Source organism: Rhinopithecus bieti, unplaced genomic scaffold (genome assembly GCF_001698545.2).
Source record: "Rhinopithecus bieti isolate Rb0 unplaced genomic scaffold, ASM169854v2 scaffold_39705, whole genome shotgun sequence".
Taxonomy (NCBI): Eukaryota; Metazoa; Chordata; class Mammalia; order Primates; family Cercopithecidae; genus Rhinopithecus; species Rhinopithecus bieti.
In genome coordinates, this window is record NW_016816813.1 from 790,395 (window position 1) to 814,472 (window position 24,078).

General features: G+C 37.9%; 1 protein-coding gene across 1 annotated transcript in view; it reads right to left on the reverse strand.

The window, feature by feature from the left end:
- Positions 1–24,078, reverse strand: part of ATM (ATM serine/threonine kinase) — a 133,098-nt gene that overhangs the window by 102,477 nt on the left and 6,543 nt on the right. Inside the window, 9 exon segments of the mRNA XM_017855270.1 lie at positions 642–687; positions 690–736; positions 1,519–1,713; positions 2,461–2,832; positions 4,231–4,399; positions 6,180–6,356; positions 8,289–8,527; positions 9,198–9,363; positions 17,421–17,585. Coding sequence (XP_017710759.1) covers positions 642–687; positions 690–736; positions 1,519–1,713; positions 2,461–2,832; positions 4,231–4,399; positions 6,180–6,356; positions 8,289–8,527; positions 9,198–9,363; positions 17,421–17,585 — 1,576 coding nt within the window.

Sequence of the window (24,078 nt, forward strand, 5' to 3'; positions counted from 1 at the left end):
AAAACCTTTAATATCTGGTGTGGTTAAGCAGTTACACATCCTTTGGGTTAGAAAAGTAATGATCTTGCAACCAAGTTTCATTATTATTGTTGGTATTTATTTGTTTTCACTATTAATTTCTCCAAAAGTAGGAATTTTTTTCATCTTTTGCCCTCTTGGGGGAGATAAGGAATCTTTGTGCCAGTGAGTAGTTTTCAGTCACAGCAATACAATCTAAGTCTCTTGAGTCAATCAACTAAAATCAGGTTTGGATTTATTTTGTTTTCAATTATCCTTAGTTTTAAAGCTAACAAATAGTCAAATCATAGTTGATGTACAGAAATGGGTAATATCTTTAAGAACTTATTTCATATAAATTATATATTCTTAATTTCCTAGCAAAATCACTCAACTTTTCTCATTGGCACTTGCCACATATTATACTACACAGCATTAAAAAATTGTAACCTTGGTCTAATGTTATATAACACAGATTACAACCACTGAATAAAAACAGCCTCTTCCCTGGCTAACAGTTGCAATTTGTTTTGGACCAATTTAGTTTACAATTATTAAGATGCAGCTACTACACAGCTAAAATTATCATCTTCGTAATTAAACTTATAGCTTAAAATGACAAAGAACATTATTAGATAACATACCATTCTGGCACACTTTGGAAAAAATTCATTGCAGCTTTACAGTTTTCATAGTGAGACTCACAAGAATTTTCTCCAGTACAAGATGAGGAAAATTACTATAAAGAAAACAAAAGCTTCACGTAGAAGACCAAAAGCCACATAAAGAATACTTTAAATTTTAACATCCACGTTTAGCTATAAATCTTGACTTCTAAAATTTGGATCCTAGATTAAAATTGTTTTCATCTATACTGAATTTCTTAATATCTAAAAGGACAATTTAAGGAGGACAACCATTGTTACTATCATTTCCAATACTGTTTAGAAACAGGATGTCTGATTAACAGTATTTCTGAAATAAATAAAAGGTTGTAAAATTGAAGCAAAGTACTTTAATTGGATCCATTCAGAGGTCTGCTCTCCAATCATTTGGTTCCAATTACCATCTGTGCAAAGGTTAAGTGGACAAGTGACTCTATTCCTTTATCCTAGTGCTTACATCCTGTTTTGTCTTCCTCATTTCCTCACCTCATTCATAAAACATATTTTACCAAAAAGACACTCCCATTATGAGAAAGGATCCAGGATCTACATAACTGAGATATATGGACTCATTTATTCAAAAAATCAGAAAGGAACACATAAATGCTCAAAGAATTATATGTGCATTCTTCATGCACATCCCCCATATTCTCACAGTGAGACAACCCTTTATTTCAGAAGCAATCAGGCATAAAGATACAGATAGACTGTAAAAACAAACGTAATATTTAATAATTAAGGTTAGATCTGGGAGATTCTGCATTACTATTATAAAATAAAGCCATCTGGCATCAAGTAAGTGGCGAGAGCCTGACAAAACAAAAAAACCAGCAGCATGCTAACGAACTTAAATTACCTGTGAAGAATTGGAGGCACTTCTGTACTATTTTCTAAGTCACCCTCTAGCTGATAGAATAAGAGCCATTTCATTATTGATTCCTTTAAAGAAAAGCTTCTATTTACTTCACACATATTTTGCTCTATTCCCATTTTTACTGTTCCAGGAACTATACTGGTGGTCAGTGCCAAAGTCAAACAGCATACTGCAGGACTATAACAAAACAAAGGACAATTGTGAAAAGCAAGCTCTTGGAGGGGCAAAGACTTTATCTATCAGGACAGTGCCTGGCACAAACATTTAGTTAAGTTGACTAAATGAACATAAAAATTGTTAAAAGTCTGATTACATTTGGGAAGACTCTTGATTAAAAAATAGTTCTTTTATTAACAGTGCATAGTATTACAATTTTAACAAGGCTATTGAATAAATAATGATAAATTGCACATAAAAGAAATTTAAACTCTTGGTAATTCTTTAAAGGAAGTCTTTTGGATACACATATACAATTAGAAGGAATAAAACCTGGTGTCTGATACATCAATAGGATGACTATGGTTAACATTAATCTATTGTACATTTCAAAATAGCAAGAAGAGAATAATTTAAATGTTCCTAGCATGAAGAAAAGATATGTAGGGTGATGATATCCCATCACTCTACATGAGTGTGTCATATGAGTGTGTCAAATTATCACATGTACCTTGAAAATATATAACTCTATCATAGATCAATTAAAAATTTTTTAATTAAAAAAAAGAAATTCCTTAACATTTGGCTTTAATAATTTGTCGACATTTATGCATTTATTAAGCCTTCTTGGCCAAACAAGAAAAGCATCTGAAATAGAATTTGACATCTTTAACTGAAGTAACAAACTATGAAAATGATCAGGGATATGTGAGTGTGTGTCTGTGTGTGTTTATATGTAAAGTCAGACATAATACATGCTAAACTTACCATGAAGGTCTGCAGGCTGACCCAGTAAATAACTTCCAGAATTCTCTGTCAACCTCAACTAAACTACTCTGAATTATGGCTCCAAGTAAGCCAAAGTTTTCAGCTTGTATTTGCTCAGAACTTATACCACGAAAGGTAATACACCAAATTTTATTCCAGAGTTTTAATAAATCTGACTTTTGTGAGCTTTCTAGGTTTGACCTCTTGTCTTGACACAATGCAACTTCTGTAAGGCATCGTAACACATATGGTGTACGCTCCCCATGTCGCTGTTGGGGTAGAAGTTGAGATAGTATCATCAGTAATGGAGACAGCTCACAGTTAGGTAAACTTGCAGGATACTTTGATATTAATTGGGTTGCAATCTGTAGCCTAAAAAAAAAAAAAAAGGATAATTTGAAAACTATTCAATCACATTAACAAACTAAGAGGAAATATACAGACATGGTACTCTTACAATATCCTAATTAGAGAATCACCATCATCATTTCCATAGTACTCTAAAAATAAACTGGCTCTTAATAGTTACTATGTCCCACTTCCTAAATTGCCAGGAAAATTGTCAGCGTTTTGGCTAGCTGGGTAAGTTGTTAAGTTTCCCTTAAACAAATATTTTTAAAGATATTAAATTAGCAATATTTGGGCCAGGTGTGGTGGCTCACACCTGTAATCCCACCACTTTGGGAGGCCAAGGCAGGTGGCTCACGAGGTTAGGCATTTGAGACCAGCTGGCCAACATGGTGAAACCCAATCTCTATTAAAAATACAGAAATTAGCCGGGCATGGTGGCACATGCCTGGAATCCCAGCTACTCAGAAGGCTGAGGCAGGATAACCACTTGGACCCAGAAGGCGGAGGTTGCACTCAGCAACCTCTAGGTTGTATTCTCTAGAATGTGTGATATTTAAGAATAGGAATCTTATGTTATTCGTCTCTGTATCCCTAACACTTCGCCCACAGCAGGTGTTCAATAAACAACTCGACTAAATGGACAAATTAAGAATCTTAAACAGCTATTCTTAAATATAAAAATGAGCTTAAGCAATAGGTATTTAAATCAATATGCTTTTCCCCCTGAAGTCACTTACATTTAAACATTCCATCAACATGGTAATCAAAAGAGCAATGATCACGAGTTTGACTATAATCTATAAATCTCTGTCCTTACAAAAGTTGCTTAACCTCTCTGGGTTTCAGTTTCTTTTCAGTAAAGCAAACAGGCTGAACTAGATAAATTCTAAACATCCTTACCAGAACTAATATTTTGGGATTCCAAAGTATTCCATAATTTATTTGCTTACTTAAATATATATGTGAACATTATACGAGAATAAAGAAGATAGAAAATAAGAGAAAATAACTTTTTATCATAAGGTCAAAATTATTGTGATTTCTTAAAGTTATCTTTAACTTCTTCCTAATTCTATTAGAAGGTGCCATGTATGCTAAAATCTTTTGTTGAAGTGTACAATTCAGTGAATTCCACGAGGCACACACTTCTAATTGCCTATCAGACAGCCAGTCCTCCTTCTTAACTTGCTATGACAATATGATTAGAAAAGGTGGCCTTGCCCTTGGCCCCAGCAAGTGAGCCATTAATGATTGATCTCATTTGTCATGGCAATCACATATCCCTTTGCTAGTAATAGGTTTGGGGGTAGACAAAATACTTAGTTCTGGTTGAGATGAAAGGATTCCACTGAAAGTTTTCTGAAAAATAACATAAAAGAGAATAAAATGACACTGAATGAGAAAATGATAACATTTTACCAAGGGACAAGATCAAAATCATTCTGGGACTTCTGAAGGTGATCTTTTATTACTTCCCAGCCTAGTTCTATTTTCTTCCTTTTACAAGGTACACTGTAATCACTAGATTCTCTTTGTGTAGTAGTATAAGATTGAGAAATCTCCAAGGATCTGGTATCTTCATTAAAACCTGTAAAATAAAATAAATCCACTTTTTTTTTTTCTTTGAGACGGAGTTTCGCTGTTGTTGCCCAGGCTGGAGTGGAATGGCACGATCTCGGATCACCACAACCTCTGCCTCCCAGGTTCAAACAATTCTCCTGCCTCAGCCTCCTGAGTAGCTGGGATTACAGGCACGCATCACCATGCCCAGTTAACTTTTTATTTTTAGTAGAGATGGAGTTTCTCCATGTTAGTCAGACTGGTCTTGTACTCCCAACCTTAGGTGATCCGCCCACCTCAGTCTCCCAAAGTGCTGGGATTACAGGCGTGAGCCACCGCGCCTGGCCAAATCCACTTTTTTCATTGCTATTGTCTTCTAATATTTCAGTAGGGGGAAAAAAACATCCTTTCTGAAATGAAGATACAGGGAACTCATAAAGCAAGAGTAATACATTACAGAAACACATAAATCTGATAACACAGTAAGAAACAAACATTTTGCATGACAGTAATGGCACTCGTAGAAAGCAGGTATTACCAAGTAATGCATTAGTTTTATTTCCTGGGAACATTTACTAAAAGCACTAAGAAATCTAAAAGTAAAGCAAAAACCTTTACTTTCAAAGGGACTCAATTTTTTAAATTTAAGAAATTTTAAGAAATATTAAGAAAGTATTTGACAGAGTGAAATTACTACTCAGGATGTTAACCAAACCTCTGGGGAAAAGAGTTTTATTTAAGAAACATTAGGCCACCAGGTGATGAATAGGTAAGTAAAATGGAGTATATTCATACAACTGAATACTATTCCGTAATAAAAATGAAGCACTGATTCATGGTAAAACATGAACTCTGAAACATTATGCTAAGTGAAAGAAACCAGACACAAAAGACTTACATATTGTATGATTCCATTTAAACGAACTGTCCCAAACAGGAAAATCCACAAAAACCAAGACTGAGTAGTGGCTGGTTGCCAGGATCTAGGAGATGCAGGGAATGGGGACTGAATGCTAGGAAGGGATGAGGTTTCTATTGGGATGATAAAAAAGTTCTGGGCTGGGCACGGTGGCTCACGCCTGTAATCCCAGCACTTTGGGAGACCGAGGCGGACGGATCACAAGGTCAGGAGTCCAGGAGACCAGACTGGCCAATATGGTGAAACCCTGTCTCTACTAAAAATACAAAAATTAGCTGGGCGTGGTGGCAGGCACCTGTAGTCCCAGCTACTCGGGAGGCTGAGGCAGAAGAATCACTCGAACCCGGGAAGGGGAGTTTGCAGTGAGCCGAGACTGCACCACTGCACTCCAGCCTGGGTGACAGAGTGAGGCTCCATCTCAAAAAAAAAAAAAAGTTTCTGGAATTAGTGATGATGGTTGTACAACACAGTAAAATACTAAAACTACTGAAATGTACAACTCAAAATCATGAATTTTATGCTACGTGAACTCTAGCTTAATTGCAAAAAAAAAAAAACAGACTGGGCTTGGTGGCTCATGCCTGTAATTCCAGCACTTTGTAAAACAGAGTCGAATCGAATCGAATCATTAGGGTTAGGGTCACCTTATTTCCTAGAGACAATCATTTAAGAATGAAAAAGTTCATTGTTAGTTTTCAGTAAGTCTATATCTGCAAATGCATTAACTTTTAAGTTACAAAGGTAATTCCAAATATTTCTGATATTTTGAAAGGAATAGTTGCCTGTACAGAGTCATTTTATAGGCTTTTTGTAAGAACACAGGTTTTAAAAGCCCAAAATGCCCAGTTTTTAAAAAAAATTAACAGGAAATTTCTAAATGTGACATGACCTACTTACTGTACCTGGTGACAAATATCTGCCATCAATTCAATCAAATTTTCTTTGACGGCAATATTACGAAATCCTGAAGAATACTTTCCTCTACTTCCTATATGACTTATCTCATTCACTAGCAGATCATATAAGTTGTATAAAATACTTTTCCATTTTGTTGATTCATAAGCACCTGTAAACCAAAAAATTAAAATGTAATTTATTTATGTACTCTGCTTACACTGCTAGCTCCCACAAAATTATTCAGCTGTCAAGCCACATCAACGTTAGAAGACTTCTGGTCCAACCTTCCATCCAGTACTAATGCCTCTTCTGACAAGATCCTTGACAAACTCTAATTCATAACTGTCCATTTTACATTTACGTAACTGTATTTCTTATAAATTTCTTCCATATTCTGACCTAAAATCTGCCTTTCTCCAATTTATTCTCCCACCTGAGGCAAATAGAATTAATATGTTCCGTCTTTGATATGAGGACCAAGTTCTCCATATGCCTTTTTCTGGCCTAAGAGAAAAATATTACCAGTTCCTTCAACTAGTGTACAAATGACATAGTATTCAGACTTCTCACCACTTCAGTCATATTTCCCAAGACACGTTCCAGTCAACTTAAAATGCTGACTGTACAAAATGTGGTGAACATGATAATCCAACTGTGGTCTGACTAGTATGTGGAACAAAAGGTCTATTATTTCCCACAAACAAGGTACTATAAAATCTATTAATGTAGTCTGAAACTACATTAGCTTTTCTGGCATCCTCATCATCCTGCCAATTTTAAATTCATCCTAAATACACAGTTAACTAAATCCCTAAACATACCATATCACCTCCTAATAAGCCTGATCTTCATCCTGGTGAGAGGAGGTGAGTAAAAGATGAAAAACTATGAAAAGTCACTATTCTTTCACTTATGGTAGTTTCATGGGCTACATATTATCTAGATATACTTATTAGAAGAGCCCATAAAACAAATACACAGCTACTTTTGATAAAAAGTGGCCACACGGCCAGGCGCAGTGGCTCATGCCTATAATCCCAGCACTTTGGGAGGCCGAGGCAGGTGAATGGCTTGAGGTCAGGAGCTCAAGACCAGCTTGGCCAACATGGTAAGACCCCATCTCTATTAAAATACAAAAGTTAGCCAGGCATGGTGGCGGGCACCTGTAATCCCAGCTAATCAGAAGACTGAGGCTGGAGAATTGCTTGAACCCAGGAGGCGGAGGTTGCAGTGAGCTGACATTGTCACTGCACTTCAGCCTGGGCGACAGAGTGAGACTCTGTCTTAAAAAAAAAAAAAAGAAGTGGCTACAAGACATTTCCTCCATTATAGCTGCTATTACTCAGTGTGGTATGCTGTCTTCAGAAAGTCACTATACTAGCCATGATGAGTTGGTCCAAAGGCTAGTACAAGCCCAAAGGCAATCATAAACAAAGCAAGAGGAAGCTCTAGTTCTAGTCAATAAAGTTCCTAACTACAGAAAAGCACTATACCTTCTGGGCAATACTCTCTTGGTATAGGACATATATGAAGGAATTAAGGAGAATAAGTGATTCTCCTTAATAAGTGATACTCTACTAGGGCAAACAGGGCCCTAGAGTAACTATGAGGCTGAAGGAAGCAATTTCCCTGTTTTTGCCTCACATTCCTATTAAAGTAATATGTATGTATCTTCCTTAGGAGCTGAATAATCTGACTGGTTTTAGTCCAATTTACGTATTTTATCTTCTAATAAAACCAATAGGTAGATAAACAAGATCCTGCTTTCTTTAAATTTTTTTGCCTTACAGTCTGTGTCAGACCCCTCAGTACCTAAGTAATGATGCATAATTAGCTCCTAGAGGGAACAATGTCTCAGATTTGTTTGTATTTTCCATAATACCTAACACTGTATTGAACAAATAGAAAGGCATAACAGAATCTGCCACCACTGCTTCAAATTCTAAAAACTCTATGAAAAACATTCTCATTGCAAATTAACATTACCAACCGGAGCAATCCAGAGGAAAGTCATAGTCTCCTAAAGAACACTAATTTTATACTTAAACCTCTACGTTTGAATGAAGAAGCCAATTCAAAACAGTAAACATTTCCTTTATACCTTTTTCTTGGGTTTTGGCTCCTTTTGGATGATGGATATAAATTTGCAGTTGAAATAATTCAATAATGACTTCTTTTAAAGAATCATTAAGTCTATGTTGAGTCCAAATATAAAGCAAAGTGGGAAGAATTTCATCTCCTAATTCACACACTCGAATTCGAAAGTTGACAGCCAAAGTCTTGAGGAAGATAGTAAGAGCTGCTAAGATATGATTTAGACCTGGAGAGCTCTTTTCTTGTCTGTGAGGAAACAAACAAACTCAACTGGGTGTAACAGGGGGAACAAACTGCACAAATTGAAGACAGTTACAAAGTGGTATGCTGGAAGAAAAGAAAAAAAAACTCTAATTTTCAAACAATAGTCTTAATTTCAAAACCATTAAAAAAAAATAATAACAGCATTACTTCACACTAACAAAAAATTAGTTCTTATTTGGTGTTAAGAGACCACTTCTGTTAGCTCTCCCTGCTGCTAAAACATTATCTAAAAATAAACAAAACTGATTCATAACACCATTTATAAAATGTCTTACATTATAAATTGAGTACTGCCACACATATGTACAATAGTAATACTTCCAAAATATTTTCCTATTTTATTTTATTCTCAGTATATTACAACCATCCTCAAAAATGGGGGAAATGCAACGACTTAGAGGATATTTAACTTTCCTGGTCAACAGAACATCAGCAAGACACATCTCCCACTTGAAAACATCGTGCAGCGTTCTGCATATTGGATATTCAGAAAGTGTCAGACTTGGTTGTCTCTTCCGGAATCCACTAGTTGTTATGATGGATCAATGTTTTATTTAAAGGTAGAATTCTTAGTTATTGAGTCTAAAACATGGTCTTGCAAGAACGTCGAAAGTATTTCAATACAAAACAAAAGAAAAAGGGATTAGATTACCTCGCACACTGAATAGCCTTGGAAAAAAAGTCCAAAAATTTGGAATTTAATCCATCAGTCTGAGAACAGCATCCTTTGGTAACAGCATGAATTATTCTAGCCACTAAAACTCTATGAACATCTTGTGAAGGTTTCAGATAAAGCCTGAAGTACACAGAGAACAATTCTTAAAAAAAAGAAAAAAAAATTATTAGTCATTTTTTAAAAGTCGAAATGTATTAAATGTTACAACTTAAATATTCCATAATCCCATACAGAAAAATGATTTTAAAACAGCACTAATTTACTTTTAACATAGTAAAAGTACTCTATCAGTATTTAATTTTCTCTTATATAAAATGCCTTTAAGACAGAAACAACTATAAACTGCTGTGAGGGCACCAGTTTAAGAGCCAGATCGCAGAAACATGACTTCTCTAAGCCTCTGTTCCATCACCTAGGCCCAACAAAGCACTTACAGTACATACTCCATGGGTTTTTTTTTTTCTTTTTTCTTCTTTTTGAGACAGAGTCTTGCTCTGTCGTCCATGCTGGAGTGCAATGGTGCAATCTTGGCTCACGGCAACCTCTGCCTCCTGGGTTCAAGTGATTCTCATGACTCAGTCTCCCAAGTAGCTGGGACCACAGGCGCACAAAACCATGCCTGGCTGATTTTTGTACTGTTAGTAAAGATGGCGTTTCACCATGTTGATCAGGCTACTCTCAAACTCCTGGCCTCAAGTAATCTACCCACCTTGGCCTCCCAAAGTGCTGGGATTATGGGCATGAGTCACTGGGCCTGGCCTCTGCAGTTTTTTAAAATAATAATACTGTTTGATTATTAATATGCACAAAATGTGTTGAGACCTATGAAGGGTATGAAATTTTACTCTGCTTGGTTTGTTTCTTATTTATTTGAGGTAGAGTCTTACTCTGTCACCCAAACTGGAGTGTGGTGGTAAGATGGCGGCTCACTGTGGCTTCAGTCTCCCCAGACTCAGGTATCCTCCACCTTAGCCTCCCAAGTAGCTGGGTCTAGAGGTCCACACAACCACACCCAACTGATTTGTATTTTAGTTAGAGACAGGGTTTCACCATGTTGCCCAGGCTGGTCTTGAACTCCTGGGCTCAAGTGATCCACCTGCTTTGGCCTCCCAAAGTGCTAGGATTACACACATAAGCCACTGTGCCTGGCTGAGATTTTACCCTACTTGTTACCTAATAAATTAGCATGACAGTTTCCTGAGTGCTGGCAGGAGACCTGAGATTCCTGATAAGACAAAAAGGACAGTTTATTTCTCCCAGCAATGATACTAGCCAGACTACCTTCATTTTTGCACCAGTTCCCCAGTACCAAAGGCAAGATGAAATGGGACACTTGACACTGTGAAACAGTGGACTGAGTTATAACAGAGAAACTGCAAGCTTTTTATAATGAAGAGGCTGTAGGTAAATCTGTCCTGTTTTAGAGGAAGCCATCATCTGATCTCAGATGATCCACCTGCCTCAGCCTCCGAAAGTGCTGAGATTACAGGTGTGAGCCACTGCGCCCAGCCCCCAAATAACATGATTACACAGTTATACTTGTGTATATTGGGACTTTAAATATAGACAATCATGTCATCTACAAAAGGGAAGTGTTATTTCTTCCTTTCCAATCTGTATGCCTTTTATTTTTCTTGTCTAACTACTCTGGCTAGAACCTCCAATATAATGTTGAAAAGGAGTGGTGAGAGTGCATATCCTTATCTTGTTCCCAATTTGTCTTATGAAAGGCTTTAAATCATGGATTTAATTTCTTTAATTCAATCTATTCTAATAGTTATGGGACTAGTCAAATTATCTATTTTATATTGGATAACTTTTGATAATGTATGCTTTTGAGGAACTGACCCATTTAAATTAAGAGATGTTCATAGTGTTTCCTTATTATCCTTTTAGTATCTATAGGATCTGCAATTAGATCTCATTTCATTTCTAATATCAGTAACTTTGGTCTTTTTTTGTTTTTTTTAAGAGACGGAAGTCTCACTATGCTTCCCAGGCTGGATTTGGACTCCTGGGCTCAAATGATCCTCCCACCTCAGCCTATCAAGCCATAAAAAGACATGGAGGAGCTGAGAACGGTGGCTCACACCTGTAATCCCAACACTTTGTGAGGCTGAGTTCAAGCTGCTGGCCTGAGCAACATAATAAGACCTTATCTCTAGTGAAAATGAAAAATTAGCAGGGTGTGATAGCTTGTATCTGTGGTCCCAGCTACTTGGAAGGGGGTGGGAGGATCATTTGAGCTCAGGAGGTTGAAGCTGCAGTGAGCCATGATCACACCACCACACTCCAGCCTGGGTGACAGAGTGAGGCCCTATCTCAAAAATAAAAAAAAAAGAAAAAGAAAAAAGAAAGAAAAAGACATGAAGGAAACTTAAATGCATATTACTAAATGAAAGAAGGCAATCTGAAAAGGATACATACTGTTATGATTCCAACCACAGTCACACACTATATGACAACATTCTGTTCAATGACAAATGGCAATATGAAAAGGTGGTACCATAAGATTATATTAGAACTGAAAATTTCCTGTTTAAATACTTAGTGATGTCATAGCACAAGAAATCACTCACAAGCATTTGTGGTGATACTTTTGTAAAAAAAACCCACTGCATTGTCAGTCATATAAAAGTGTAACACATACAATCATGTACAGTACATAAACCTTGAAAATGATAATAAACAACTAAGTTACTGGTAAATGACTATGTTAGGTTCATGTACTTACTCTACTATGCTTTTTATCACTTTTATACTATATTCCTCCTTCTTCATAAAAAAACAAACAAACAAAAAACAGTAAAACAGTCTCATGTAGGTCCTTTAGGAGGTATTTCAGAATAAAGCACCATTATCACAGGAGATGAAAGCTCCATGCATGTCCCTGAAGTTCTACCAAGGGGACAAGATGCAGAGACGGGAGACAATGATACTGATGATCCCAACCTTATGTAGGCCTAAGCTCATGTGTGTGTTTGTGTCTTTGTTTTAAACAAAAAAGTTTAAAGGAAAAAATAGAATAATAATAATTTCATTTAAAAAGCTTACAGAACAAAAGAAAAAACATCTATAACTATATAAAGAAAAAACATTTTTGTACAGCTGTACAATGCATTCGTATTTTAAGCTGTGTTAATTACAAAAGAATCAAAAGTTTAAAAAATGTTTAACTTTAAAGTTACAGTAGCTAATGTTAACTTAGTATTGAAGAAAGAAAAATATATATTTTTAAATTTAGTACGGACTAAGTGTTTATAAATTCTACAGTAGTATATAGTATCCCAGGCCTTCACATTACCATACATTTACATACCCAGACCAACTTCCAGTCCTGCAAGTTCCATTCTAAGTGCCCTAGACAAGTGCACCATGTTTTATCCTTTATACCATACTTTTACTGTACCTTCTCTATGTTTATATATGTTTAGATACACAAATACTTGCCATTGTGTCACAACTGCCTGCAGTATTCAGTACAGTAACATGCTGCACAGGTTTGTAGTGCAGGAGCAGTAATACCATACAGCCTAGGTGTGTAGTGTTATACCATCTAAGTTTGTATAAATACACCCTATGATGTTCACACAAAAAAGAAATTGCCTAATGATGTATTTCTCGGAACATATCCACATTGGTAAGAGATGCACGACTATATATGCTGGAAAAGGCCAAACCATGAAGATAGCAAAAAGATCCGTGGTTCCCACAGTTTGCAAGGAGGAAGAGATGAACAGGTGAAGCACAGAGGATTTTTCTGGCAGTGAAACTATTCTTTATGATACTATAGTAGTGAATAATTGTTACCATTCTCTCCCAGAGAAAAAAAAAATACGACCATCTCATTAGATACAGTAAAAGATCTTTTAAAATGTCAATACACTTCTCAAAATCCATAGCATATGTACCACCAAAAGTGAATCTTGGACTCTGGATAATAAGGATGTGTCCCAGCATAGTTCTACTGATGATAACAAATGTACTACTGGTGCAAGATGTTGACAGTAGGGCATGCTGTGTGTGTCCAGTGGACTTTCCATTCAGTTTTGCTGTAAACTTAAAATTCCTCTAAAAGATAAAAGTCTATTTAAAAAAATGGAAACCACTAGGTTTGAGAAACTGAATAATTGTCAGTGTAGCTTAAACACAGAAATTAGAAGCGCTTTAGTTAAGTTAGACAGGTAGGAAGGAGCACAATTACACAGTGCTTTCAAGGCCTGGAAGGGGAATCCTCATTTTCTACTAGTTGTTCTAGGGAGAATGTAGAGAAACTGGAACCCTTGTGTGCTGCTGGTGAGAATGTAAAATGGTGTAGCTCCTGTGTAAAACAGGATGTTGGTTCCTTAAAAAATTAAATATAGAATTACCACATGATCTGGCAATTCTACTTCCGGGTAGATAATCAAAAGAACTGAAAGCGGGAAACTCAGGAGAAATTTGTATACTTATGTTCATGGTAGCATTATTCACAATAATCAGAAGGTAGAAACAACCCATGTCCACCAACTGATGAATGAACAAAATGTGGCATATACACACAACAGAATAGTGTTCAGTTTTTAAAAAGAGCGAAATTCTGACACAAGCTCTAACACTGATGAGCCTCAAAGACATTTTAGTAAGTGTAATTTGCAAAAGGACAAATACTTGTAGGAGTCCTTTACTTCAGGCTGCTATAACAAAGTATCATAGATTAGGTGGCTTAGAAACCACAGAAATTTATTTATCTCAATTTTGGAGGCTGAAAGCAGATCCAGATGCCAGCATTGTGGGTTTCTGGTGAGGGCCCTTTTTGGGGCTGCAGACTACTGACTTTGAACTGTATCTTCACATGGCAGAAAGACAGCAAGTTAGCTCTCCGGCCTCTTTTTACAGGGGCATTAATCCCATCTATGAAGGCTCAACCTGCATGACCTAATTACCTCCTAAATCCCACACTTCCAAATACCATCCCTTTGGGAGTTAGATTTCAACATAATTGGTGGGACATAAACAACCCATAAAAATGAAGCACCCAAAATAGCCAAATTCATAGTGACAGAAAGTAGAATGGTAGCTGCCAGGGGCTAGGGGAGGGGAAATGGTAAATTATTGTTTACTGAGTATAGAAAAAAAAGTTCTGGAGATGGATGGTGGAGATGATTATACAACAATATGAATGCACTTAATACTACACAACTGTACACTTAAAAACAGTTAAAATTATAAATATTATATATATTTTACCACAATAAAAAAATCTCATTGGACGTCCTAGCCAATGAAATAAGGCACAAAAACAAAATAAAAGCCACATGGCTCAGAAAGAAAGAAAAAAAAATTACTGCTTACAGAAGACATGTTTGTCTACAAAGAAAATCCCAAAGAACATTCAAAGAAAGCTACTAGATTTAATAAGTGTTTTTAGCAAGGTCCCAAAATATAAGGTCACTATACAAAACTCAGCAGTACTTCTGTATAATTTTTGTGCACTGAACAATTTGAAAATCAAAATGTTAAAAACAATGCAATTTACAAACTACTGCAGTAATAAATCTAACAAAACATATACAAAATCTTTATGTTTATACTATTATAAATAAATATCAATTTGCAGCTGGGTGTGGTGGTTCATGCCTATAATCCCAACACTTTGGGAGATCAAGGGGGGGGATCACTTGAGCCCAGGAATTTGAGACCAGCCTAGGCAACACAGTGAGATCCTGTGTCTATTTTTTTTAATATAAAATTAAGGAAAAAAATTGTCAATTTACAATAAGAAATCTATATGCTGACAATTATAAAACACTAATGAAAGAAATCAAAAAAGACATCAGTGGCGAGGTGCGGTGTCTCAAGTCTATAATCCCAGCACTTTGGGAGGCCGAGGCAGGCAGATCACCTGAGGTCAGGAATTTGAGACCAGCCTGGCCAACATGAGGAAACCCTGTCTCCACTAAAAATATAAAAATTAGCCCGGTGTGGTGGCACATGCCTGTAATCCCAGCTACTCAGGAGGCTGAGGCAGGAGAATCGCTTGAACCTAGGAGGTGGAGGTTGTAGTGAGATCATGCCACTGCACTCCAGCCTGTGCAACAGAGGGAGACTCTGTCTCAAAAAACAAACAAGCAAACAAAAAACCTAAGTAAATGGAGAGATACACAGTGTTCATGGATTTGAAAACTCCACATTGTTAAGATTTCTATTCTTCCCAAATTGTTCAACAGATTCAATGCAATTAGTATCAAAATCCCAGCAAGATCTTTTGTAGAAATCAGTAAGCTGATTCCAAAATTTATATGGAAATGCTGCCTCAGTCTTAGGCCATTCTTCTCATCTCACACTAAATTCTATATACAAATCTCATCCATAGTCATGGCTTCAATCACCACCTGTACCGAATATATATTTTGAGCACAGACTTCACTTCTCCCACAGAGTCCTCATCTAAGCAAGCTTTAGAAAAGGAAAACTAAGTAAAAAAATATTTTGATAAAAAGGCTAATTATAAGAAGTAACATCCAGGAAGAAGTGGCGAAGGTTAGCTTAAAAAAAGAAAAAAAAGAAGAAGTAAGAGTAGTTAGTTTAAAAATAAAAAGGGGGTTTCAGAGAACACACTAGATGACAGAATTTAGTAAGGAGACCAGGGGAAAGACTGCCTTTGTTTCAGTGACAGCCATGGTTACAAGTGATAATGTAAAATGCCCTAAATATGAGCAGCCATACTGGGGAAAGATTGGGCTAAGTAACCTAGATACCACCAGCCTATTCCCCAAAGGCTGTCTCTAAGCTTGTTGAGGGCCCTGTACAGACACAGCCTATCTTGTGTTCAGAGTAACATAAAGGCTCCGAATGATTCATAAGAAATTAGTACAACAGCTGAGAAGGCGTTTATTCTCATGGGAACAGTAGAGTGTAATGTGGGAGTGAGGTTACTGATTAGGTAGTAGTTTTGTGGTTCACATGTATCTCATTTCGAAATAATAAAATGGCAATAAAGAACATGGACAAATGTCTTTTAGTTGGCAAAATTTAGCTTAAACACTTTTCCATGAAAAAAAAAAAAAGCTTCTAAACTTTTACAGTCCATGTAGTTGAAGACTTAGACATCTGACTTAAAATCATCTTGCTAATGTCAAATCCTACTTTCACTTATTCTCAAACCCAGAAATGCTCCATCTTTGAAATCAACAAACTGAAGTATTTCAATTTCTGACCATAATTTCCTTCCTTTGTGGTCTCTCAGTACCTCCCAGCTATAAACAGGTAACAACACAAGATTCCTCCCTAGCACACACTCTACACATCTAGTGAGTCACTGGGTCCCGTACATTGTCTTCTAATGCATTCTATTCTAATATATTTGATTTCCATTACCTTAGAAGTAGCGTGCTAATTGCCTAATCCAATAGATACTTCTGTGTTTTATCCTTTCTATAACAACTTAAAATGTTGGCCACATCCGTTTGAACTTTAAACTCTCTTGCTTTCACTTTTTTTTTTTTTTTTTTTTAATGGAAACAGGGTCTCACTCTGCCACCCAGGCCAGAGTGCAGTGTGATCACAGCTTACTGCAGCCTCAACCTCCAGGGCTCAAGTGATCCTCCTGCCTCAGCCTCCAGAGTAGCTGGGACTACAAGCATGTGCCATTACCCCCGCTATTTTTTGTAAAGACACTTTCACCATGTTGCCCAGACTGGTCTTGAACTCCTGAGCTCAAGCAAACAACCTGCCTTGGCCTCCCAACGTGCTAGGATTACAGGCATGAGCCACCGTACCCTGCCCGCTTTCACTTTTATGGTACTTCTCTCTCTTGGTTTTCTCCCTTTCTACTTAAATCATGGTTGAGTTTAGGTGTCATTATTTTGTATACCTACTGAAACCAAATATATCTGTATCACAGCACATTATCATCTCTGGTTTATTTGGGTTTTATTCTGCCACTGTCAACTCCTTGACGATGGAGATGGTATCTTTCAACTGTAATTCCAGCTCTGGTATCAGGCACCTGATATATTATTCATGTCTTTATTCAGAAGCTACATAATAAATAAAAATTAAGGGTCAGGTTCGATAACCACATAATTTTACTCAAGTACTGTTAAACTGTCAGGTCACTTGGGGGATATAGACAGATATAGACAAAGTGCTTTCTTTGGTGAAGTTTCATTTCATTTCATGAGGAAAAATTCACAAATAACAACCTTCAAAACATACCTAACCACTGTTGCTGAGATATTTCACACCAGTATTTTCTCACAGAAAGAATGTCTTTGAGTAGTATGTTGCTATAATCAGCTCCGTAAACAGCACCACTAGATGAATCTTTCACTGTATCCATGATATAATTCAAGAGTTCTTGACATTTTAGCCTAGGTGCTCCTATTTAAAAATAAACAAATAAAGAAAAACATAAATTTAAACAAAATAAAAGACACTTGGAATGGCAACTATGTAAATAATTTCATTTGGGAAATTACTATTAACTAACCTTCTTCTGTAGAGAAGAAATTGGCAAATTATGGCCCCAAGTAAAATTCAGCCAGTTGGCTGTTTTTGTAAACAACATTTCATTGGAACATAGTCACATCCATTCATTTACTTATTGTCTATGGCTCCTTTTGTAATTAAGACAGAGATGACTACTATATGGCCTATAAAGTCAAGGACATTTACTATCTGGCCTCTTTACACAGTAAGTTTGCCAGTGCCTCTTTTATAGGAATATATAGCAAAAACAATCTTTTTTTTTTTTTTTTTTTTGAGATAGAATCTTGGTCTGTCGCAGTGGCACAATCTCAGTGCACTGCAGCCTCCACCTCCCAGGTTCAAGTGATTCTCCCACCCCAGCCTCCCAAGTAGCTGAGACTACAGGTGTGCACCACCACGCTCAGCTAATTTCTGTATTTTTAGTAGAGACGGGGTTTCACCATGTTGGCCAGGCTGGTCTTGAACTACTGGCCTCAAGTGATCTGCCCACCTCGAAAAGCAATCATTCTTAAACAACTAAAACCTTAATAATTCACAATTTCTGGTGTTAGACCAAAATGATCCCAAGCTTTTGGCACTCTTTATGAAGAATAAATTTATTAGAATAACATAAGATTACAAGAAGAATATTTACTTTGGAAAGCAAAATTAGTTCTAAGTCCTATAACAGCATTTATGGCATACAAATACCTCAGGTTGTAATTTTTTTTTTTTTTTTTATGACAGGGTCTCGCTCTATCACCCAGGCTGGTGTGCAATGGCATGATCACACCCAAAGCAGCCTCAACCTCTCAGGCTCAAGGGATCCTCCCACCTCAGCCTTGTGAGTACCTGGGACTATAGATGTTGTGCCACCATGCCCAGCTAATTTTATAAATTTTTCATAGAGACAGAATCTCTCACAATGTTCCCCAGGCTGGTCTTGAACTCCTGAGCTAAAGGGATTCTCCTGTCTTGGCCTCCCAAAGTGCGGAGACTATAGGTATGAGCCACTGTGCCTGACCCCCGTAGTCATTTTTAACAGCATATTATTTACTTATTAGAGATTCTGAAAACTCAGCATCACTAGACACATATTCTTGAAGGTAACAAAATTACATTTAAAAATAATTTAATTATCATTTTCAGTAAATTATATTTATGTCACAGCAGAAATGCCATTTTTCAATACTGACAATCTTAAAATTGAATATATTTATTGCTGTAACTATGAGCAGAGCACAACTCATGTAAATATGAATATATTCTGGATTAGGGTTTTCGTATGATGAAACTAGTTACATTCACAAGTATCAGACTATGGTAAATAAACATACAGTGATATAACTGTAAAACCATCTTCACTTATGGCTCATTTCATAATTTTAGGCACTGTCCAGTTATGAAATGCACAACCATGTGATCCTTTTTTCTAGTACCCTGTGCATCTCTCTTACAGTCCTTGTAAACATTTTTCTAATCTAAAACATCCATTGCATTATTAGATCTTTAAGGAAAGGAATTAATCTCTATATTCTGACATAAAAGCCCAGTGACTGCCTTAATAGCAAATGCTCAATAAAAATTAATTTGTGTTGAACAACTACAGAAATTAATATTATAATAAAATCTTATTTTTCTATGTCCTTTATCCCAATATATCTCCCTCCCCTACCAAATATGAGAAGTATTTCAAGTAATGTGTTGACATTTTTTCATTGTTTTGCTTGTTTTTGAGGCAGAGTATCACTCTGGCACCCATGCTGGAGTGCAGTGGCCCCATCATGACTCACTGCAGCCTTGACCTCCTAGACCTAAGGGATCCACCCACTACAGGCAAGCACCACTGCACCTAGCTAATTTTTTAAGTTTTTGTAGAGATGGGGTCTCCCTATGTTGCCCAGGTTGGTCTCAAACTTCTGGTATCAAATCTTTCTTAAGAGTACAACTAAGTTGCCTGCAGAGACTTTTTTTTTTTTTTTTTGGACACAGGATCTCACTCTGTCACCCAGGTTGGAGTGCGGTAGCATGATCTTGGCTCACTGCAACCACTGCCTCCTGGGCTCAAGCAATCTTCTTCCGTAAAGCTGGGACTATAGGTGGTCACCACCACACCTAGCTAGTTTTTGTGTTTTTGTAGAGACGAAGTCTCACCATGTTACCCAGGTTGGTCTCAAAATCCTGTGCTCAAGCAATCTGCTTGCCGCGGCCTCACAAAGTACTAGGAGTAGAGGCATGAGCCACTGTGCCCAGCCGACCTGCAGAGACTTTCAGGAATCTTAGAGAACTTAACATTTTTCACAGCTGAGTTTTACATTATCTAGACTCTATTTAAGCTTTGTACAAAAGCAGACAAATCCTAACATAAAGAAATGAACAGGCTGGGCACAGTGGCTCACGCCTATAATCCCAGCATCCCCTTGGGACAACAAGGCGGGTGGATCACTTGAGATCAGGAGTTCGAGACAAGCCTGACCAACATGGTGAAACCCCATCTCTACTAAAAATACAAAATTAGCTGGGCATGGTGGGGCATGCCTGTAATCCCAGCTACTTGGGAGGCTGAGGCGGGAGAGTCGCTTGAGCCCAGGAGGCTGCAGTGATCCGAGATGGTGCCATTGCACTCTAGCCTGAGCAACAAGAGCAAAACTCTGTCTCAAAAAAAAAAAGATAAGAAAAGAAATGAACAACAGGCTGGGTGTGGTGGCTCACACCTATAATCACAGCATTTTGGGAGGCAGAGGCAGGCAGATCACTTGAGGCCAGGAGTTTGAGACCACCCTGGCCAACATGGCAAAACCCTCACCTCTACTAAAAATACAAAAATTACCCGGGCCTGGCGGCGTGTGCCTATAGTCCCAGCTACTCTAGAGGCTGACGCAGGAGAATCGCTTGCGCCCAGGAGGAAGAAGCTGCAGAGAGCCGAGATTGCACCACTGCACTCCAGTCTTGGCAACAAAGCAAGACTCTGCCTCGAAAAAAAAAAAAAAGGAGAGAAATCATAATATTTGCTTACTTGTTTCTTCTCAGCTGCCTTTTACTTCTTTTTTTCTAATCTCTATTTCTTTCATCATACCTTGGATACCAATACTAAGCAAGAGTGGCAAAGTCTAGACATATGTTAAATTTCCATCAACCCTCCAATCTTTTGGGAAAAAAAAAAAAACTGAGGTGGGGTGAGGGAAGAGTAACTCCCTGGTTTTGCCCCAAGATTAAAAAGGTTTAAGTTACAAAGTCAAATTTGAAAGAAAAGGAAGCTGTAAATAAAAATACACATTTTCAACTACTTAAATGACCTGCATTGATAATTTTACCATCTCTTTCTTATAAACAACACGCTGATGCATTTTCAAATGTAATCTACTTTGTTAATTTTGCAATTAAAAGGATTGTTCACTGCAAGGCAAAACTACTGTACACGCTGCAAACTTTTCTGGTGGGTTACAAAATTGACGTGTTATCTTTCTCTCACATTCACTCTTTCAGTAAGTACCTACTACATCCCAGCGTTACTAGCAAATACAATATTTTACCGGATACAAAGTTACCACACAGAGCAAAGTGGGTGCAGAATATTTCGGAGTAGTTTTCCTTTGTCTCTGCTGGAGTCTCTGACGAGGGGCTGAAGTTATCCACACAAGCTGGCATCTCAGGGGAGGTGGAAAATTGACTAAACAATTATACTTTGCCCTCAAGTCTCATATCACCATTCTGAAATATCATTCACTAATAATCTGCATACTTGTACTAAATATTTACTAATTTGGATGCTCTCCTGATTTTTTTTTTTTTTTTTTGGGGGGGACAGTTTTGCTCTTGTTGCCCAGGCTGGAGTGCAATGGCACGATCTCAGCTCACTGCAACCTCCACCTCCCAGGTTCAAGCAGTTCTCCTGCCTCAGCCTCCCGAGTAGCTGGGATTATAGGCACCCGCCACCACGCCCAGCTATTTTTTGTATTTTTAGTAGAGATGGGGTTTCGCTATATTGGCCAGGCTGGTCTCGAATTCCTGACCTCAGGTAATCCGCCTGCCTCAGCTTCCCAAAGTGCTGGGATTACGGGTGTGAGCAACCATGCTCCACCCTTCTGATTCTTTTTTTTTTTTTGAGACGGAGTCTCGCTCTGTCGCCCAGGCTGGAGTGCCATGGCCGGATCTCAGCTCACTGCAAGCTCCGCCCCCCGGGTTTACACCATTCTCCTGCCTCAGCCTCCCAAGTAGCTGGGACTACAGGCGCCCGCCACCTCGCCCGGCTAGTTTTTTTGCATTTTTTAGTAGAGACGGGGTTTCACCGTATTAGCCAGGATGGTCTCGATCTCCTGACCTCGTGATCCGCCCGTCTCGGCCTCCCAAAGTGCTGGGATTACAGGCTTGAGCCACCGCGCCCGGCCCCTTCTGATTCTTAAGAGTTGGTATCACAAAGCAACATCCTTATCTGTGAAGAGCCCAGGAGTCCCTGAACACACATTTCTGCCTCTAGCTTTTCAGTATGTATAAAGCCCATTTCCTTACAAAAGCTTACCAGGATCCTGCATTTTGGTTCCAAAAAATCAACTCTTCACAATATTAATTGTACAAGTTAAAGATAGGAACTATCTGGCTCATCAGGAGAAAAAAATCTTTTTTGGGGTTTTTTTTCCCTCAAATCATAGTAAGTACAATGTCAATTAAGTGTTGGAAGGAAGGAAGTGTTGGAGCCAAGGAAGCTCACATGATCTTAGAATGAATCAGCAAAAGTACAGAATGAAAGATAAGTAAGACTTACTGCTCTCTGTACTAATCAGAATATACCTAAAAGATTGAGTCCTGGCCAGGTGCAATGGCTCACGCCTGTAATCTCAGCATTTCAGGAGGCCAAGGTGGGAAAATCACTTGAGGTCAGGAGTTTGAGACCAGCCTGGCCAACACAGTGAAACCCTGTCTCTAATAAAAATACAAAAATTAGCCACACATGGTGGCCCGTGTCTATAGTCCCAGCTACTTGGGAGGCTGAGGCAGGAGGATCACCTGACCCCGGGAGACAGGGATTGCAGTGAGCCAAGATCACACCACTGCACTCCAGCCTGGGCTACAAAGCAAGATCTTGTATTAAAAAAAATGAGTCCCACACTTTTTGTTTGTTTTTCTAGCCTCTTCCCTGTACGTAGAGGCCCACACTTCAAGACAGATAATTAAACTGAAGAATATTCAGAGGAGAGTGGTATAACACCTAGGTCACATGAGATAAAGAGAGTGAGTTTATGAACTTTAAAGATGAGGACTCAGGAAATATTGTGGCTACCTTCAAACATCTCTAAGGATGTCACACTAAAAAAATAAACAGGAGTTTTTGATATACTCTCAGAAGGGAGAAGCAGTAACAAAAGACAGGTTTTTAATACTTTTTTTTTTTGAGAGTCTCGCTCTGTCGCCCAGGATAGAGTATAGTGGCGTAATCTCAGCTCACTGCAACCTCTGCCTCCTGGGTGCAAACAATTCTAGTGCTTCAGCCTCTCAAGTAGCTGGAATTACAGGCGTGTGCCACCATGCCCAGTTAATTTTTGTATTTTTAGTAGAGACAGGGTTTCGCCATGTTGGTCAGGCTGGTCTCAATCTCCTGACCTCAGGTAATCTGCCTGCCTTGGCCTCCCAAAGTGCTGGGATTACAGGAGTGAGCCACTGCGCCCGGCCAGTTTTTAATACTCTTAATACTATTCAAAGATGGAAAAGAAAGCCTTGAAAGTATATTCAATCATTAAGACTGCACTTCTACCTAAAGGCTAGGGACGTATAGAGGGCATCCAAGACTGGGTAGTTAAAACAGTAATTTTTAATTCCTTCACTGGGCATGGTGGCTCACATCTGCAATACCAATAACTAGGGAGGCTGAGCAGGTGGAGGACTGCTTGAGGTCAGGAGTTCAAGATCAGCCTGGGCAAAACAGTGAAATAACATCAACTAAAAAAAAAAAATTAGCCTGGCATGGTGATGCACATCTGTAGTCCTAGCTACAAGGAAGCCAAGACAGGAGGATCACTTAGGAACTCAGAAGCTTGAGCCTGCAGTGAGTTATCATCACACCATTGCACTCCAGCCTGGGTAACAGAGTGACGCCCTATCTCTTAAATAAATAAATCCCTTCAATCCTCAGATTTCTGTCATTCTATGCTTGAATAAATTTCCCCAAATATTTGAACCAGTAATATTAAAAATCAGGCTGGCCTGAGTGCAGTGGTCTTTACAACTAATTGATCACAACCAGTTACAGATTTCTTTGTTACTTCTCCACTCCCACTGCTTCACTTGACTAGCCTTAAAAAAAAAAAAACTTTTAATAAAATAAAATCATTATATGTACTTGCACTCAATTTTTAATCTTATTATATTTAGAACAAACTTATGCAACAGTTAAGTCCTTAAAATGATCTGG